Consider the following 18,449-nt stretch of genomic DNA (forward strand, 5'->3'; position numbering starts at 1 on the left):
TGCCAAGATGTTTGGCTCGAGAGACTAACATGAGCCAGATACGGATCTGGGCTGTCCCGCTGTGACTCTCCAGTTTCCAGGAGTTCAGGCATAAGCCTAGTTACATGAACAATGAGATAATGCTCCTTTGCAGCTCTCTGTCCCACCACTCCATGTGAAAGTCAGCTCATTTCTCTAGGAATGATGCTGCCTCAGGCAAAGCCTCTATGAGTCAGAAGGAAAAAAATATTAAAGTTTTCTTAATTCCCTGACCCTGTTTACATCTGATCCTCTGTGCTGAGAGTCAGGAGCCCTCTGAGCACTCAAGCAGCAGAGTTTCAGGACTTGGGAACAACACCATGTAATTTACATGATTGCTCCCTGCCCAGTGCTGGTCAGCACAGAGCAGAACTGGAATGCCAACCCTCACAGAGCACTGTGGCCATCTGCCTGCCTCTGCCAAGAGCAAACCAGCAGCTCTCCTAACTGCACACAAAGATGCAGGTTATAAAAGATGAGCTCAGGACAAAGAGTCTCCCACACCACCTGCTTCCACTTCCTTTTGCTCCACTTCCCAGGAAAGGCTTTGAACCACATGTAGCAAGTGGGGAAACCTGGCGGTTGAATAACATCCTGGATCTAGAAATACTATGGTGTAAAGAAAGAAAGAAAAAATTCCAGGAAGCTGATGTGTTTGTTGACAGCTTTGGGCTGGGGTGGGGGGAAGGGGGGATGATGCAAATAACTCCTTGCATGTCACAGGCACGTACTGAGGTATAAAAATAATTCCTTAGGCCAACTCGAGGCATGCAGACATCCAGGATCCAGGTGCAGCACTGCTGGGGCACAAGTGTGCCTGCACAGGTGCTGAGGCTCTTTGCCTGATCACCCAGCAGCCTGCCTGGCACTTGGACATGCCACTGTAAGGCCAGCGTTAGCACTTGTTGATAGCAACACTCCCTCCTTGGCTGGGATTCTGATGCTTTCCTCCTTGTGTGGGTTTAGAAATGGGAGAACTTGTTTCACCTCTGTGCAACAGGACTTTCAGGTCTGATGGTGCTTGTTGGTAGAGCAGGCAGAGCAGTGTGGAAAAGGGGTCATGACATTCAGGGTGCACGTTCCTGTTTACAAGTTCTTGTGGTGCCTTTGAAGACACCCTCAGGAGCACGCAGGCCTCTTCTCTGAACAAAAAAAGGCAACACTGTGAAGATGCTGTCACCTCAGAGCCACTCCTTAAACCCTAATGTGTCAAAAACAAGTGTCAATGCTTGCAACAAATATTTATGCACTAAAAATGAGCAAACACAGCTGGTGTGCAATCCCTGATCCCAGTGCTGGGCTGTCAGCAGTCTGGACCACATTAATGAGTCTGTGCTGGAGCTGAAGCACAAGTGGACGTGTGGCTGGGAGCCAGAGGAGGAGCTGCAGCAACACCTGGAACTCCTCACCCTGCACTGACCCTGGGATATTTCCCACCTCTAAACTGAAAAAATAAAATTAAAATCCCGTTTTGCTTAGCAAATAGTTCCTACACACAGTGTGATCTGTCCTGTGTTATGCAACATGTGAAGTTCTCATCTGGCCAGCAGAATGGTTAGCATTAAGCATTTAAAGCTTTTTTTTTTTCTTTTTCAGTTATGTACTGAGTCAGCACAAACAGGGCAGTGACAAGAGAAAGCATTCGGAGCTCTGAACCAGCTCAGCTCTGGACAGATTGAAGAAAACAAAATGTTCCTGCACACTGGTGCTAATGAAGCCTGGTTTGCCATGGCCTCGTGTGTCGTGGTTCATTGATTTTAAACTGCATTATGCAAAGCAGCAGCACGTCTGCTCTGCTTGTGAGGCGCTGGAGAGCCCACACGTGGCTGGGCAGTGAATCAGGAGGTGAGGGAGGGAATGAGGCAGATCCCAGGAGAACAGCCCCGTGTCTCCCACAGGAACTGGCAGGGGTGATGAGAGATGCTGTGCTCCTCACCTGACAGCAGCTGCCCCTGGCAAAGGGCTGCTGCTCCCAGGCTGAGCCACACAAACAGGTTATTGTGCACTTGGCTGCAATGTGGGCTGTGGTAGCTAAAATCAGCCTCATTTCATGGCTCACCAGCCAGGAACGTGCCCTTCTCGAGGGGTAAGCTAGAGGCAAAACTGGTGAAGCCTCCTTGGTGGCAATCTTTGGTTTTTAGTCAGTAGCCAGGCTTTGGTGGAAAAAGGAGCTGTGGTGAGAACTAAACCATGAGACTGTCTGGGGTGAATGATCTTTGCCCACCTGAGGAATGCCCATGGGAGAACTGCTGGGGGAAGGGATGGGCAAGGTCCACTGAGGCAGGGGCAGGAGGGGGGAGCTAAAGACTGACCCTGCAGATGGGGGCATGGAAAATGTGCCCTGCTGGGCAGAGTCCCAGACAGACTCCAATGCTCCCAGGGTGACCACTGTCCCTCATGCCATGCTCAGCTTTTCAGGGCAGTGGTACCAAATGTCACCTGAGATTTCTCCAGTCTGGAGGGATAACTTAAAAAGATAACGGAGAAAGCAATGAAGCCTATCAAGCCCACATAAAATGCTTAGTTGTTGAGCTTTTAAAACCACTTATGAGCCGTTTAATATAATTGCAATAGATTTGGAAACAAAACCTGCTTCACAGCCCAAACCTCCACCAGCCACTCCCTCAGTGGGGCACAGGTTTCACCAGCACTGACGTCCCATTGATGATCTCCCTCCCTGAGCAGCCCTGCCAGTGTGTGCATCGGTTTGGGCTGTTTTTGGGGACACACAAATGAGCCCTTGGGGAATGTGCATCATCCTTACATAAATTCTGATCTACTGAGCTCCAGAACTGACAGATTTCAGCTGTTTTTCTCGGCACCTGCTGTGCAAGAGCTGCTGGCTTTTTGCTGGATGACTGTGGGGTGGGGGGATGCATCTCCCTTGTGACACCGAGCCCATCCTGGGGGTCTGTGAGTGGGAAGGGGACTGTCCACATACAGAGTCTGAATTCATTCAGTTCTGGGTAAGTAGAGCATCTGAGGGAGACACAGCTTCCCATGTACATTGGAGAAGTGCCCCTTTGTCCCCAGATGTGATGGGCTTGATGGAGGGTAATGCAAAGAGGCATCGGGTGCAACCCAGCCTCACCAGCCTGCCCTGCTCCGGAGCACCGCAACAGCCGGCACCCCGCACCACTCTGGAGAACGTCAGACAGCTGAGGGACCCCAGGTATCCTGTGCCAGCCACTCTGGAGCATCCCACCCTCCTGTCCCCATCACAGAGCCCCCTGTGTCCGCAGGACTTGTGCCTCACTCTGCTCCACAGCCCCGCGGATACCCCAGGCAGCCCGCACCGCGGCTGGCTCCAAATGGCCCTGGCCCCACTCTGGGGCACCCTGAAACACCCCCAGCACTCTTGCTCCTGCTTCGGGGTGCCCCAGACCCTCTGTGCCCATCCGGTGCAGAGCTCTCCTCGCCCGGCTCAGAGCCGGTGTCCGGCTCGTTCCCGCACCCCGGCCGCTCCGGGCCCCCCAGCATCCCGGCTCGGGGGGTGGGCAGCCACCGGCACACCGACCCCGGGGGCCCGGCTCCAGCGCCGCGGCGCCCCCGGTACCGCGGGCTCCGTTACGAAACGCGGCCGGGGCGGGGCGGCGCGGGCGGCGGCGGCCAATGGTGGCCCGGGCAGCCCCGCCACCGGCGCCTGCCCCGGGTCGCTCCGGCGGGCCGGGCCGGGCCGGGCCGGCAGCCGCAGCCTCGGCCGGGGCGGAGCGGCGCGGGGCGATGCGCGGGGGCGCGGCGGCGGCCGGGGCGTGCGGGCACCGCCGGCTTTAGGGACAGCTCCCCCGACCGCCGCCATGAGCTCCAGCCCGAGCTGCGCTCCGCCCGGGGAGAGCCCCCGCGGGCAGCCCCTCGGGCTGGACCTGCTGCGCTGCCCCTGCTGCCGCCTGCTCCTCTGGGAGCCGGTGACCGCGTCCTGCGGTCACTCCTTCTGCAAGCCGTGCCTCGGCGGGGCCGGGCCGTCCCGCTGCCCGCTGTGCCAGGAGCGGCTGGAGCTGCTGGGCACCGCGGCGGCGAGGTGCAGCGTGGTGCTGTGCGGGATCCTGGAGCGATGCGTGCCGCGGCAGCGGCGGCTGGCCGGGCTGGCGGAGCGCGCCCGGGACCGCCTGGCCCGCGGGGACGCGCGGGAGGCGCTGAGGATGGCGCAGAGAGGGGTCGAGCTGGGTAAGGAGCACCGGGCTCGGGGGCTGGCAGGGCGGGCGGTGGGCTGCGGGGTGCGAAGGGACAGCCCAGCACCGAGACGAGATGCACGGGTTGAGCTGTTGCAGCAGCGAGCACCGCCGTGGGTGACAATGTAGGTCACCGTGTCCCTGCGGCTCAGCGCGCTCCAAGCCTGCACGGTCCGGAGCTGGAAGACGTGGGAAGCTGGGAGTGTTGTAAAGCAGGGCTGGTGGGGATGGGAAGGGGGAATGCTGGGCATTTCTTCCACATCCCTGGATGTCCCGAGGTGCTGGGAGCGGTGGGCTGCCCGACACACCGCGCTGCTCCTGCCCTGCCCCTGTGTCCCATCAGCCACGTGCTTCTGGATTGGGAAGAGCAGCGGACACTCCCGTCCTGCAGCCCGGCAGTATTGCCGGGTCAGAGAAAGAGCTCTGCCCAGGGGGTGACCATTATGTAAAGCGGCTGGGACCTGTCCAGTCGGGGATGGACACGTCCTGTCCCCCGGAGCCTGGCGAGGACACAGCCCTGGCAGAGCTCCTGTGCCAGCCCCACCGTGCGGGTCAGCGCCCGGCCCGGCCCCTTCTGCAGCCGGCTCCGGCCAGACATTAGCCTGCAGGGCCGGGATCGGGCCCGGGGGGGGAGGTGGGGTTTGATCTGCTTTAATGTGTGGCTGTAAGTGGATTTCTTGGAAAGTAAATAAAAGGGGTTATACAATGCGTCTGGAGCAGGGGGTTGGGGCGACGGGGGCAGAATTTCCTTTCTCCGCGTCGTTTCTATGACAGCACTGAGCTCTCCTCCCGCAGCGAAGGCTCTTATTCATCGCCTTCTGCGAGACAAGTGCCAGAGGTTCAGGATAAGCCTGGAAACGAAGGGCTGAGCGGACCGGTCGATCCTGGCGTTGGCAGCAGAAAACAGGTCCTTTTATGCAACCTCCGGAGGCATCCGTCTCTCGCTGCTCACCCTCCTCCAGAGCAAAGGCACATGCACACTCCTCTAGTACTCATTTGCCAGGCTTTTGCCTGGTTGGGGTGTACAGTTACACTGTTCTTTAAAAAGCCTTTGCTAGCATAAAGAGGAAACGTTGCAAACGCTGTCCTCACTCTTCCCTGCACGTTCTGTTCCCCGAAAGACAGGAAAGTTTGGCTGAGGGCAGCAAGGAAATTGCAGTCACAGCCTGAGCTCCAGTGAACCTTTGCTTGCTGGGGCTGCCAGGCTCAGCCACGTGGGTGGTGCTTTCAGGATGTGTTTTCCAGCTCCTGCAGCCAGCTTTCAGCTGCACACTTTTTTTACTGGCTGCCTTTCACTTTGAAACAGAGCCACTGATAAATGTTTGACCCATGGGGATGTTTTATTTGTGGTTCAGTGTGATGTGGTAGGTCAGTTTGCAGTGCCCAGCCTGTAGAGCTGCTCGCTTTGCTTGGGTGGAAATAAACTGTCAACTTTTTATCTTCATTCTTTCCGAGTGAACATCAGCAAAATGCAGTGTAATGTGTAGCACAGGAGGCCTCTGACATGCCTGGAGCGTGGAGGCTGACGAGTCTCTGAGGCTGCCAGCTGGCTGATGGCCCTGGTGTGTAATGATATCATGGATCAAAAATAGCTGCAGCAGCAGAGAAATGCAGAATTCATTGCCCTGTTTTACACATCTGGGGTGGTTTGATTTTTTTTTTTTTGCCAAATCATTTGCTTTATTGCTGGGCTGTGCAAATGTTTGAATGGGTTTGCCCACATGGAAAATAACCCTCTAGACTTTGTACCTATTTGTTCATCCCTACCCGTTGTTAGGGGCTGGGATATTTCATCTTTGGATGGCTGCTTGTGGGATGGGGTACTGAGCAGCAAGCTCCCATGTTTCCTCACTCGAGCCCTAAGGTCTTGGCTAATATTATAAAGGAAAACAATCTCCCAGGGACCATGCTCTGCTGCACAGCCCAGCATGGCCAGTGCAGCTTTTGGTGCAGGAGTGGCTGTGGCTGGCTCTGCTGATCTCAGGGTTAGGGTGACACAGGCAGGGAGCAAAGTCTCTCTGTGCTGCATGCTGGGCACGGGCACAAGGAGGCAATAGCCATGGCAGAGTTTGCTCCTCTGTGATAAGACGTGGTGGGTGCCTGGGCAGGGTGACAGGGGAATGGGCAGATGCTTGCTGCACCCAGCAGTCGTGGAGCTGCCAGTCCTGACCTGCAGTTTGCTGGCAGAGCTGCATCAGCACCGCGTTTGAACCGGGCCAGGAGGAAATGCTGCTGGCTTTGGAAGTGCAGGAGAGACATCACCAACAGTGATGTTTCCTGGTGGTTGCTGATCAGCTGCCAGCCAGGCCCAGGGACCCAGCTTGCCCCTGAGAGAGCTCCTGGCCCTTCAGCAAGGTGATGTTACCCACACCACATTTGCCAGTGCAGCAGCAGTGCCTGCAAATGGTGCCTAATTTGTGAAACAAGGCTGGCCTCAGTGCCAGCATCCTGCAGGGTCACCACAAGTTACCTGTGCTGGACCTGCCATCATCCCACAGGGAACTGGGAGCCACTGTCCTGCATGACACTGGAGGCCTCCCCAGGACTCAACAAATCCCCAACTCCAACCCTCAGCAGCTTTGAGCTGATGCCCAGAGCTGGGGGGATTCAGGGCTGGATGCACAGAGCTGTTACCTGAGCTGGAACACCAGCACTGCCCTGGATGTAGGTCACCTCCGTGAGTGATATAACGGGGTGGGTCTGGGCATCTCTGCATTTCAAAACCCACAAACATTGCCACACCTGGATACTCCACGAGTGTGGGCTCTTGGGGTGCTGCTTCCTCACTCTCCCTGACATCCCCCAACCCAATTCTGCCACTGGCTGTGCTGATAGGAAGGAAGGTCTTTATGTGGTTTTCTGAGGCAGGAAAGAAGAGGATCTCACTGTCAGTTTTTTAGGAAAAGGCAGGAGCATGTAATGCTTGGTGTCATGACTAGCAATGTCTGTGGGACCTGTGCCCCCCAGCACCCTAATGTCCCATCAGTGACATCTTGCTGATGGAAGGAATTGGATGGAAGGAATGGGATTTTCAGTTCTCTTCCTCATTTTTGGGAAATCTTAGCCTTTTCTCATACTTGGAAACCCCAGGTCATGTGGTGCAGGCAGATTCTTACACCCCTTTGGCTTCTCATCTGCCCCGGGAGAGCAGTGACAGCCAGGTGGGTCTGGGAAGTCAGGTATGCAGCACTGGAGTCCTGTTTGGTAACATGCTATTGTCACTCTGCTGGGTGAGTCACATCACAGAGCCTGCTGTGGCCACAGCCCTGTACGTGTATGGTAAAGCTTTTTTTGCTGTATCCAAAAAAAGATGGATGGAAGCCCAGATCCCAGCATGGCTGAGCCCTGAGGCAGTGGGGCCTCTTGGCTGAGGGTGTTTTAGGGAAGATGGGGAAAAAAACAAAAGGGAAGAGCCTCAAGCAGTTTAAAACTGAGTGTTTGGGGGAAATAACTTCCTTGCAGAGGCTTACAAAGCCAGTGTCTCCTGATGAAGAATGAAGAGCACTGCAGGCTGTGCTCTTTGTGGGGCAGTGGCACAGGGTCTGTCCCACTGTGGTGGCCTCTCCCCGGGCTGATCCAGCCCCCCTGCCCCACCAGGGCTCATGTCACACGTTCTCTTTGCAGCCCTGGACTGCAGCTCCCTGCGGCTGTGCCGGGCAGAGGCCTTGGTGGCACTGGGGCAGTACCCAGAGGCACTGGAGGACCTGGATGCTGTGTGCAGGGCTGAGCCTGGGCACCACGAGGTGAGTGAAGGCCACATCGACTGGAGCCACATCTCACTGCACAGGAGCAGCCTCCACCTCTCCTCAGTTCTCCACTGGGTTCATCCTGCTCACAAATGCACTTTGCAGACCCTTTGGGTTGCTAATCAGGGTGGCAGGTGCTGTTTTGCTCTCACAGGAGAGGTCTGGCACCGTGTCCATCCTTCACTCCTTCTCCAACTCTCCCTAGGCTTGGCTTTTGCAGCTGCTGCACTTTGGAGAGTCCTGGGTTTTTTAAGGCAGATCTAATCAGGGGAACAGCGACATGTCTGGGTGCTTTGGGATGGGAGCAGGCAGGAGACAAAGGGATGGGAGCAGGCAGGAGACAAAGGGATGGGAGCAGGCAGGAGGCAAAGGGACATTCCCTTGGGGCTGGCATAGGATCTGGAGGGGCACATGCTCAGCTGGTCACTGTCTCATAGTCACCACATGTTTTTTCTGCTCTGCAGGCCTTCTTCAGGAAAGGGAAGGCGCTCCTGGAGATGGGGCAGAGGGCTGAAGCCCTGCTGGCGTGGGAACACTGCCTGACGCTCAGTCCCCATTTCCAGCTGGCTCGGAGAGAGATGGAGAAGGTGTGTGGGCCTCTGCCATGTCCCTCTGCTCTCATCACACAGGGAGATGTCTTTGTCCTCTGAAGGACTCCACAGAGTGCTCAGCCAGCACAGACACCTCCTGCAGTGAGCAGAAGGGTGCTTTGGGGGAAAAAAGGGAGCCTGGCAGCCCTCCCATCTCCTTGCTTTTTCCTCCTAGCATCCCCCAACCCTTGCTTTGTCCTTGCAGATCATCATGGAAGCTGATACTCCTCAGCCATGCATGGCTGCACACCTGGGTGATGCTCACCTGAGCTCAGCTGATTCCCAGGTTGATGGAGGGAGCCCAGTGCTCCCATCTTCCACACAAGCTCAGGTAAGAGCCTGCAATATCTGAGTCTGCAAGAAGACTTCTTGTTCCTCTGGGACATCCCAGCTGCCCAGTGATGGGAAGGGGAGGTTGTCAGGACATGTAGCCATGTCCTGGTTGTGTGCTGGGATGAGAATCTGGTGGAGGCTGGGAGAGCAGGTGTCAACAGGGCTGATGTTGTGGGGACTCAGGAAACTGGGGAGACTTTCTATTCATCTCACTACATACAGAGAAAAAAGAGGAAAACAAAAAGTGAGTTTCAGGTTTTTTTTTTTCATCTAAAAGACACACTTGAGAATAGTTCAGACCGTTAGCAGCTGTTAAGGAAGCTTTTATGTTCCTCTTTGCCTTCTATAAACAAATTTAGCAGGCTTGGAGAGAGGAGGGAGTTCAGAAAATGGACTCAGATGCACCCAAATAGCAGTTGGTGTGTCTGGACAGAGTGAACCATGTTTTCAGCATGTGATGGGCAGCAATGGCCACTCTCCTGCTGTCCTGCAGATGCAAGCTGTTAATGTACAGCAACACACCAGAAAACCTCCTGGTGCTGTCGGGCTTGGTGGGACAGATGGGGCTGTGCATTCAGAGGGAGAAGAGGGTTTGGGCTCAATTTCATCTTGCTGTGCCTAGGATCAGGAGGGAGAGCTGGCAGATGGCCAAGGGGATGCTGGCTGTGAGCACAGCCAGGACAGAGCCACCCATTCCCAGCCAGGACAACAGCAAGAGCTGGACACGTCGGCAGAGAGTCGGGGCCAGTGCTTGTTGGGTGAGTGTCATCAGAGGTACCACAGTGTTGTGTCATGCAAAATACTTGTTTGAAATCCAGTTTGGCTCTGAAAATGTGGTGTTTGCACTGTGTGCAGCTCAACAAACAAATATCCCAGGGGCACATGATGGGGCAGCTCTGGCTGGGACAGTCACTGCTTCTCATGGATGTGGTGAGGATCCACCTGATCTTCCTGTGTGAGCAGGTGAACTTACACCAAACCTTTGTGTCCAGCTTGGTGACAAGTTATTGCTAAAGCCAGCCAGCCATCACTTGTTCCCTGTGTGGAGTCAGGGAGAGGCTTTCTTTGTGTTTAGATGGGTTTTGTTCAGATTAAATTCCCGAGTCAGGGACAGGACATGCCGTGAGCTGGGGAAGCAGCACCTCCATCAGCATTAACTTGCCATCAGTGTCCAGCCAGGGGGCTGCCACATATCTGGGTTTGCATAAAGCAGTGATAGCTCATGGCAGGTCTCCAGAGAGTTCCATCCTGGAGCTTTCTGGGCCACTTTGCTGCCCAGTGCCTCATTTTCCCTGCCTGCAAAAGGAGGAGATGCCACCTTCCCCTACCAAGCACCATGAGAGCCACTGACACACCAGCTATGGATGAACACAGATGGGTTAATAAATGGGTTTATGTTGCATTTCCTATGGAATTATCTTCCATTTCCTTGGTTTTGTTTTTCTTTGACACTTTCAAAACACTTTGTGGGGCAGTTATACCTCAGAATGAGGTCAGAAAGCAAAATTTAGTTTCCTATATTGAAATGGGGAATTGTCTTCTCTTTTACCACTAGATAACAAGGAGGAAACAGCAGCAGCAAAGTGCTCCCAGCCATGCCTTGGGGAGTCACTGAGCATATCTGACTTGGAGTGCTCCCTCTGCATACGGTGAGTTCTCCTCAGGAGAGCTTTTAGGATGAAGAATTGGCACTTGCTGGGTTTTCTTTACTGGTGTGCATCTTTCTTCACATCTTAATAGCAAGCTCAGTCCTGAGAGCTGCTGAGATGTAGGTTTTGGTACAGATAAGAGGGGAAGGCAGGGCTGGAACACCCTGCCAGGCTGCTGGAGCTCACATCACCCTGTCTCAGGGTGCAGCATCACTGGGGCTGTATCCCTTGGGACAGAGATGTGCAGGTGGGGATGTTCACTGGGGTCAAAGACCAAACAGTGGTTGCCCTTTGTACCTGCAGGCTGGGACAGGAAGGTGTTGCCCGGGGAAATTCCCTCCATGATGGGGATATTGCAGACCTAGAGGAGAGCATTTTGGAGCTCTTTGCCTGGTGCAGGTGGAAGAGGGAACAGGACAGAGCCTGTGTTTGTCGGCTGGCTCAGGGCTGGGGAGGGACTGGTGTTGCCCTGCCACAGGGCATGCTGAAAACAGGCTGTTATTCCTGGTGTGTCCCAGGACACGGAGCAGTTGTGCAAGTGGCTCCTGGCAGGGAGCTGGGTGGGTGTTGCACTGCCAGACGTGCAAGTTGGTCAAGGTCCTGCATGGCAGCTTTTTCCAGGTCTGTGCATGGGGGAGAGAGATTTGAGCCTGCATCTGCTCTGAATTATGTGAATTTGGGTCTCTTATGAAAGAAGAAAACAGTGTTTAGGAGGAGTTAGGGCTTTCTCAAGACCTTAATTTAATTTCTGATCGTGGAGCTACCTGTGAGCAGCCTGAGCAGCTGCTGCTGCCTCTGCTCCTGGAGCATGGGAGAAGGAGGAACTTTCCTGTCACTGCCCTTTGGATTACACACCACTGTGGGTGTCTGGGGAAACACAGACCTGGCAGGACCAAGGGGTGCCATGTGTGTACTGATGGGGTTTGCTGGGACTCCATGGAGACCCTGCAGGGACGGGGAGCAGAGCTCAGGCCTGGAACAGTTCTCATCTTACATCATTGTGCAAGCCCTGCAGTCTGAGCCCAGACTTTCTAATTAAAGGGCTAATTAAAGTCCCTCTCTGCCAGACTTATCTGTGCTCCTTTCCCTTTGTTGCTCTCAGCAATTCCACTGACTGATCACTCTTTGCAGGATGTTCTTCGAGCCGGTGACGACGCCCTGTGGTCACACCTTCTGCAAGGAGTGCCTGGAGCGCTGCCTGGACCACCGGCCCAACTGCCCCCTCTGCAAACAGAGCCTGAGAGAGGTGAGGGCACGAGTCCCCTGGGATGGAGCCCAAGGGGAGCTGGGAACCAGCTCCAGCTGCTGGCTGTGTGCCCAGGGCTGGGCTGGGAAGGTGCAATGTTCTTACATTAGCAGCTCCCTGGCACGGCGGTGTCAGCTCCACTCACATGGGAATGACCAGACAGTTGATAATTAAGACCAAGAGATTCATTTCCACAAGATGCCACAGTGATTTAGTGAGATTGTAAACAGAAGAGGAGAGAGAGAGAGAGAGAGAAGAAAATGCTAATGACTTTAAAAAATGGAAATGGATGGAAAACCTGCTAGCCTGGAGATTTGATTTAATCTTTAATGAAAAGGGATTCGGATGAGACCATCAGGGAAATTAGGTTGTCATACAAGGGCTGCATCACTGTCAGAGACAGGACGCTGTGTTGGACGGGCCCTGGCTCTGAGCTGTGTCTGGAGGTCTCAGTGGAGCTGACATCCCATCCTGCTCAACGGCTCAACATCCCATGATAGGTTTTATCCTTGACTTTCTCTGGTCTAAAATTACCTTCAGTTCCAATAAAAGTGAGCGTGATTCAGAGTCCGTCAGGGCCTCAGGGCTTCCTCCCTCCTCTTCTCCAACCTTTTTTGGGTCTAATTCCTTTCAGTACCTGAAGGCTGGGAGGTACAGCCCCACGGTGCTGCTGCAGGACATCATGCTGGCCACCTTCCCCACACAGCTGGCTGAGCGCCGGGAGCTGCACCGGGCAGAGATGGCAGAGCTCTCCAAGTAAGCAGGGACTGCTCCTGTCTGTGTGTGGGTGGGTGCTCATGGGGACTGGAAGGGGCTCTGAGAGGGCTGTCCACACCCCATACCGTTGCTGTGGCTTGGTTCTCTCAAGTGATGTCTGTCCCACCTCCAGGACCACATTGCAGCTGTGCTGTGTGGGTGTGGACGTGCCCCATGAGGCACCTGGGGGTGAGGGACCATCTTTGCAAGGAGCTGTTTTGTGGGCAGAATCTGTCCTTGGTCTCTTGGTGAGCCAAGTGGAACTTTAGTGTTGCTCTGTGCTGGAGCACCACTTCTTGTGCTTAAAGACACACCTGGTTTGGGAGAGCAGCTGATGCAGGGATGGGATTTGCCTGGCGAGATGTCACAGTTGTTTCTCCTTCTGTCCCTCAGCCTGACCAAGAACATCCCCATCTTTGTGTGCACAATGTCCTTCCCTGGCATCCCCTGCCCTCTGCACGTCTTCGAGCCTCGGTACCGCCTGATGATCCGGCGGTGCCAGGAGAGCGGCACCAGGAGGTTTGGCATGTGCATATATGAGAACGGGAAAAGGTGAGCTCCTGGCAAGCTTCCCCCTGCCCCAGCTGGTTTGCCTCTCTCTGCTCCAGCCCCAAATGTCTAAAATACTCAGTAGTTCTGAAAGATTTCCTATCAGTGCCATCTTGCAGGGAGGTGGTGTGTTCCCCCAGTGCAGAGTGAAATGGGATCAGGGAATGAGGTCAGCACTGGAGCTGGACAGAGACAGTGGTAGCTGTCAAATACAATTCAATACAATTCTTGGAACAGCTTCTGACTCAGGATGTCTCTGAGTTCCATGGTTCTCTGGCTGTGACCTCCAGCTCCACTTAGTGAGCACTGGGGGGTGACTTGATTGAATGTCTCAATTTGCCCCTGCCCTGAATTTTTCCCTTGTCCTCTGCCTTTTCCTGCTTTGGAGACGATACCTTTAGGAGAAGCAGCTCTCTTGCCGCCTGTTATCCCAGCTCAGCCCCTGTTTCCTGTCCCTGTGTCCCTGCAGCTTCGCTGACTACGGCTGCATGCTGGAGATCCGTCAGGTGGAGCTGCTGGCCGACGGCAGGTCCTTGGTGGACACCATCGGCCGGCAGCGGTTCCGTGTGCTGAGCCGCGGGCACAGGGACGGCTACCACACTGCTGACATCGAGTACCTGGAGGACAAGAAGGTGAGGGCAGGGCTGAGCAGAATCCTGGGCTGCAGTGGGATAGATCCCCCCCCCACAGACATGTCCCTCTTGCCTCTGTTCAGGTGTCCGGGGAGGAGCTGCAGGAGCTGCAGTGCCTGCACGAGAGCACCTATCGCCTGGCCCAGCGGTTCTGTGAGCACGGGGACCTCACCTCCAGGCACATCCTGATGCAGCATGGACCACTGCCAGAGAAGGAAGAGGACATCCAGGTAATGCTCAGAGGGAAGGGATGCACCATCAGAGTACCAAGAGAGCCTCTGCAGCAGTGCTGTTCCTGCAGTAACCACCCTGCTTCCCTACTCAGCTTCCTCCCAGGATGAACAAAAAAAGTCCAGTTTTTCACCCCTGTTACAGCATCTCTCATCCAGACAGTTGGTAGGGCTTGTTTTGTAAAACTGCTTGATGTTTCTTTATGGTTTTAAACTGTTCTTGGAAACACTGAGTTTTAAAATCTTTCCCAGAGTCTTTTCCTAAATAAGAACTGCGAAACTGAACTGTGTGTGTTTGAAAACACTTTGGGAAAAAGAAACCAAACAAATTGGCAAAGAAGCAAACCCTGCAGCTTGTTGAGTCTGCAGTCTCCTTTCTCACTGTGATCCTTTGAGACAGCCATGGCTGGCCAGAGGTAAGGAGCTAAGAGGACAGGATCCAATTTGCTTATTATATGGCTCTGACAAATTCAGGTTCTGTAGGAGAAAAAAAATCCCAAAATTTAATTTTCACTCCTTAAAGAAAGCATTTCCTCTGTGGATCGTTACAAATATACTCTTGCTGGCTTGTCCCAGGCTAAGGCTGTCCTGGCCAGCAGTCACATTAATATGTTCAGGAATTACAAAACAACTCACCCTCCTGCAGCTGAATTGAGCTTTTCCCTCTTAGTTTGGCTCAGGTTATAGAAAAGCCACTTTACAAGAGCAGTGCCCAACAACTGTGCCTGCCTGGCCTGCACCTCACCTCTTCAAGTGACAGCAGTGTCCCAAGAACATTGGCCATGAAGGGTTTGGTCTGTGTTTGCAAAAAGCACCGGCTTAAACAAGGAAACGCACAAGATATTTCATTGTCTCTTTAGTATAGGCTTTTTACCAGCTACATCTGCATCTGGATGCAGACGAGCCAGGAGGCTCCCTGGGGAATGCTTGTCTGGAAGTTAAATTAGTTTATCCAGCAGTTTTGAGCTTGGATAACAAAAGGGCTGTTCAGATGAGTACCTTGGCCAAAGCTGGCTGTCCTGACAAGAGCAACTCTTTGCCATCAGCGACTCTGCCTGAAGGCCACCCCTGCATCCACCTAGCCGCTCCTGACCTGGGGATCTCTCCCTCTCTCCTCTCCAGGCCTCCGCAGACGGCCCGACGTGGTGCTGGTGGCTGATCTCCATCCTGCCCCTCGACCCGTCCTACCAGCTGAGCCTCTTCTCCTGCACGTCGCTGCGCGCCCGCCTGTCGCAGCTGCAGCGCATCCTCACGGCGCTGCTGCAGCAGCCCCCTCCCCGCCACCTCCTGCCCGAGCGCAGCCCCCGCGGCCGCGTCTGACCCTCCCAAGGACTCACCTCCGCCCTCGGCTTTCTCTCTGTGTTCCTCCACGGTTTGCTGGTGGTTTGAGCCCCCCCTGCCATCCCCCAAAAACGTGACCTCAGCGATGAGCTGGGCACTCCGCCCAGCCGCGCCGGCAGCGACACTGTGCCGTCCGTGCCACCTCTGGGAGCTGCTTGGTGCCACTGCTGCTTGCTGTGCCACCAAAGGGGATACTGGGCTGCAGAGCTGGCTTGTGTCTCCAAAGGCAAAATCAACTGCTTGAGTGGCTTCTGCACTGAGGAGGATTCTCCTCAGGGAGAGGACTGAGTGCAGGGATTGCCTCAGTTTTGGTTCTTCCACTTTGAAGGACACCTTAGGGGTTTTGGTAGATGATCCTGATTCACACAGGAAATTTAGAGGCTGGGGAGAGGTGGCACTGGGGAAGCAGAGAAGTTCCAAAGGCTTCCTTTGGAGGATGCTGACAGTTCTGCCACTGCTTACAGCTTTGACTTAGTTTGTCTTTGAACAAGAAGAAAGGTTAAATTAAACAATCTGAAACTCATGGTGTTGCTCCCAACCACCTCCATGGCCACATGGTGAGGAGGTGGTTCTCTTTGAATGCTCTCAGGTGCAGACACCCCCTTCCCACTGCTCTGCTCGGTGCTGTGCTGTTTGCTGGCCAGACCCTTCCCTGGGACACTGCCAGCCCGTGGGAGGGGGGATTCTGTCAGCTTTGGTGCTTGTCCCCCTACCCAAAGGCTGCTGTTCCCGACCCTGGCTGGGTTCAGGTTACAGGGTTGGACCTGGGGGCTGGGAGGAGCTGATAGCACAAGGGAGTTAAGTCTGGAAATTTTGTTTTGAGACTTTCTGTTCCTTGACTAATGCAATTTCCCCCTGTTCTGTGTTTGTTGTGAACTTTCTGCTTCCTCAGGAGAAAATCAGGATCTCAGCTGCGGCTGGACTCTTGCACTCGGGACCCAGAATAGTTCAGGATCCCCCAAAAGAGGATAGCAAAGTCAAAGGGATCCAGATCTCTGGGGAGGCAGGGAGGGGGTAGGATCAGTGACCCAGGCCATGAGCCACATGTCAGGGGAGCGAGTGCTTGGCTGCTGCTTGTGTCTAGACACAGGGGAAAGACTCTCTGGACAGACCAGGCTCCAGGGAAATCCTGAAGATTTGGGGTTTTTGTCTTTCATCCATAATTTTAGTGGCCTTGGGGTCAATCGTAGGAGTGACATCCACCTAAGATTTCTTCTGGAATTTTATCCCTGCATTTCTCAAAGGCACCACACCCCCTCAGAGAGCTGTTGGATGTGTGTGTGGGAGAGAAAATCAGGGCACTGATCCTTACTGCAGGTGCTTCTGGGCTGAGCCTGGGTGGGACACTGGGCATAGCTCCAGAGAGGCCCCTGCTCAGGGCCACCACCTCTCCCTGTCCCTCCTCTCCATCCAAGTGCCTCCCTGGAGTGACAGTCAGGAGCTGAGGGCTGGCTCCCCAGGAGCCCCTGTGAGCACAGGGCAGCTCAGGGCAGCTCAGAGCTGGATCTGCACCTTTGAGCCACAGTGCTGGCCCAGGAGCACCACGGCTCCCCAGCAGCCACATCCCTGGGATGCCACATTGGCAGGGACTGGGGTGGGTGATGAAGGGATGCTTTGCAGTCCCGGGGCAGGTGGCAGGATGACACTGAAGTTCAGGAAGTGCCTTTCTTTTCCCCAGGGTCAGTGTGGGCTCACCCTGTGACATTCCCCACCCCAAGCCACTCACCCACCCCTGAGCTGCTGTGTCCCCAGGGTTGAGAGGTCCCTGTGGGTGCCTCCAGCAAGGGGTTGGCATGGGGGGGATGCAGGAGTCCCCTGTCACACTGGGGAGGAGCCAGGGCCCAGAGCCACCTCTGCCTGGCTGCTTTGGGAAGGGATCCGTGCAAATTGCTCCAGTTTGCTTGGAGCACCTTTGTGGTTTTTATTATTATCTGTGCTCTTGGAGTTACATTTTCTTTCAGGTCATTGAAATAAAGACCTTTGATGTTGTTGTTGTTTTGTTGCTGGTGTTTAACTTTTAGCTGCTCATTAATAAAAGTGCTTGGGCATCCCCAGGGAGGTTTGGGGACACGTGGAGAGGTGACACCCTGGCCTTCAGACAGCAAGGTCAGCCCAGTGACCATGGTCCAGCAAGGGCAGATGGCAACAAGGGGAAAAAAAGGTGATTTTGCTCACAGAATGTGTGTGAAACAAGACAGGAGGAATGAGTTCCTGCCTGTCCTTGCAGCTAAAGGCTGTGGAGAAGGATGGGGTGGGAGATGAGTCCAGTAGAGATGCTGGCCAGTGTGGGATGACACTGGAGGCAATGTCCCCAGATGCTGTGGCCAGCATCTGTCCCTGTCCTGCCTTTGCAGCCATGGGCAGAGGGCTGGGAGCAGGTTATCTTCTGGCACTGGGGATGAGAGGTGATCCAGGGAGCTGTGCATGGGGTCTGAAATGAGAGCGTGGTCCTGGATGGAAGGTGATGTTCTGCTGGGACTGCTCTCACCTGTCTCTTGCTCCCATCTTGCCTCTTCCCTCTGCTTCCCAAAGGTGCCATCCAGAGCAAGGACAAGAAGGGACACAGAAGGGAACTGCCCAGATGTGCTGTGCACCTTTCCTGGGAACATGGAACAGCTGCAGCAGAGAGGGAGAGGGCTCAAGTGGGCTGAGATGGCAGATAACCCTAAACAGATCCCACAGCTCAGAGCAGAGTCCCTGCTATGCCATCAATAACTGCCTCCATGAGGAATTCCACTTGAATTCCTCCCCAGCAATGCTCCAGAGAAGCAGCTGTGCCCTGCTGAAGCCCAGCTGTGGGCTGTGGCTGGTGCCAGCCCGCTTGGTGGCTCTGGCAGCCCGGCATAGTGCCTGATGTGTGGCTGGTGTGTGCCCGGGAGCCTGGAGCTGACAAGGATCCCTGTGCCGTGTTGTCCTGCTCCCACTAGATGTCAGGAAGAGGCTGAGTGCGGGCGAGGAGGAAGGCACAGCAGAAGGGATGTGCAGCATTGTGCCAGAGCCTTGGCTTTTCTCTCCCTCAGCCCCAAAACCAGCCCTACTCCCAGCCCTGGCCCCAACCGGGCTGCCCTGAGCTCTCCATCAGCCCAGGAGAGCTGGGTCACTTTGAGCCCACCTCCAGCTCCCCAGGCACTGTGCTGCAGGCTCCTCTCCCCACCCCAGCCAGTTTGCTGTCTCGAGTGCTTGCTGTCTC

General features: G+C 55.0%; 1 protein-coding gene across 1 annotated transcript; it reads left to right on the plus strand.

The window, feature by feature from the left end:
- Nucleotides 1-3,640: 3,640 nt before the first annotated feature.
- On the plus strand, nt 3,641-17,250 carry LOC135279999 (LON peptidase N-terminal domain and RING finger protein 1-like). The gene is made up of 12 exons (XM_064387663.1): nt 3,641-4,182; nt 7,812-7,930; nt 8,398-8,520; nt 8,729-8,854; nt 9,479-9,614; nt 10,412-10,505; nt 11,637-11,751; nt 12,386-12,507; nt 12,901-13,059; nt 13,526-13,688; nt 13,772-13,918; nt 15,041-17,250. The coding sequence occupies exons 1-12, from the start codon at nt 3,816-3,818 to the stop codon at nt 15,236-15,238; spliced, it is 1,869 nt and encodes a 622-aa protein (XP_064243733.1). The 5' UTR covers nt 3,641-3,815; the 3' UTR covers nt 15,239-17,250.
- Nucleotides 17,251-18,449: the final 1,199 nt, after the last annotated feature.

Source organism: Passer domesticus, chromosome 13 (assembly GCF_036417665.1).
Source record: "Passer domesticus isolate bPasDom1 chromosome 13, bPasDom1.hap1, whole genome shotgun sequence".
NCBI lineage: Eukaryota > Metazoa > Chordata > Aves > Passeriformes > Passeridae > Passer > Passer domesticus.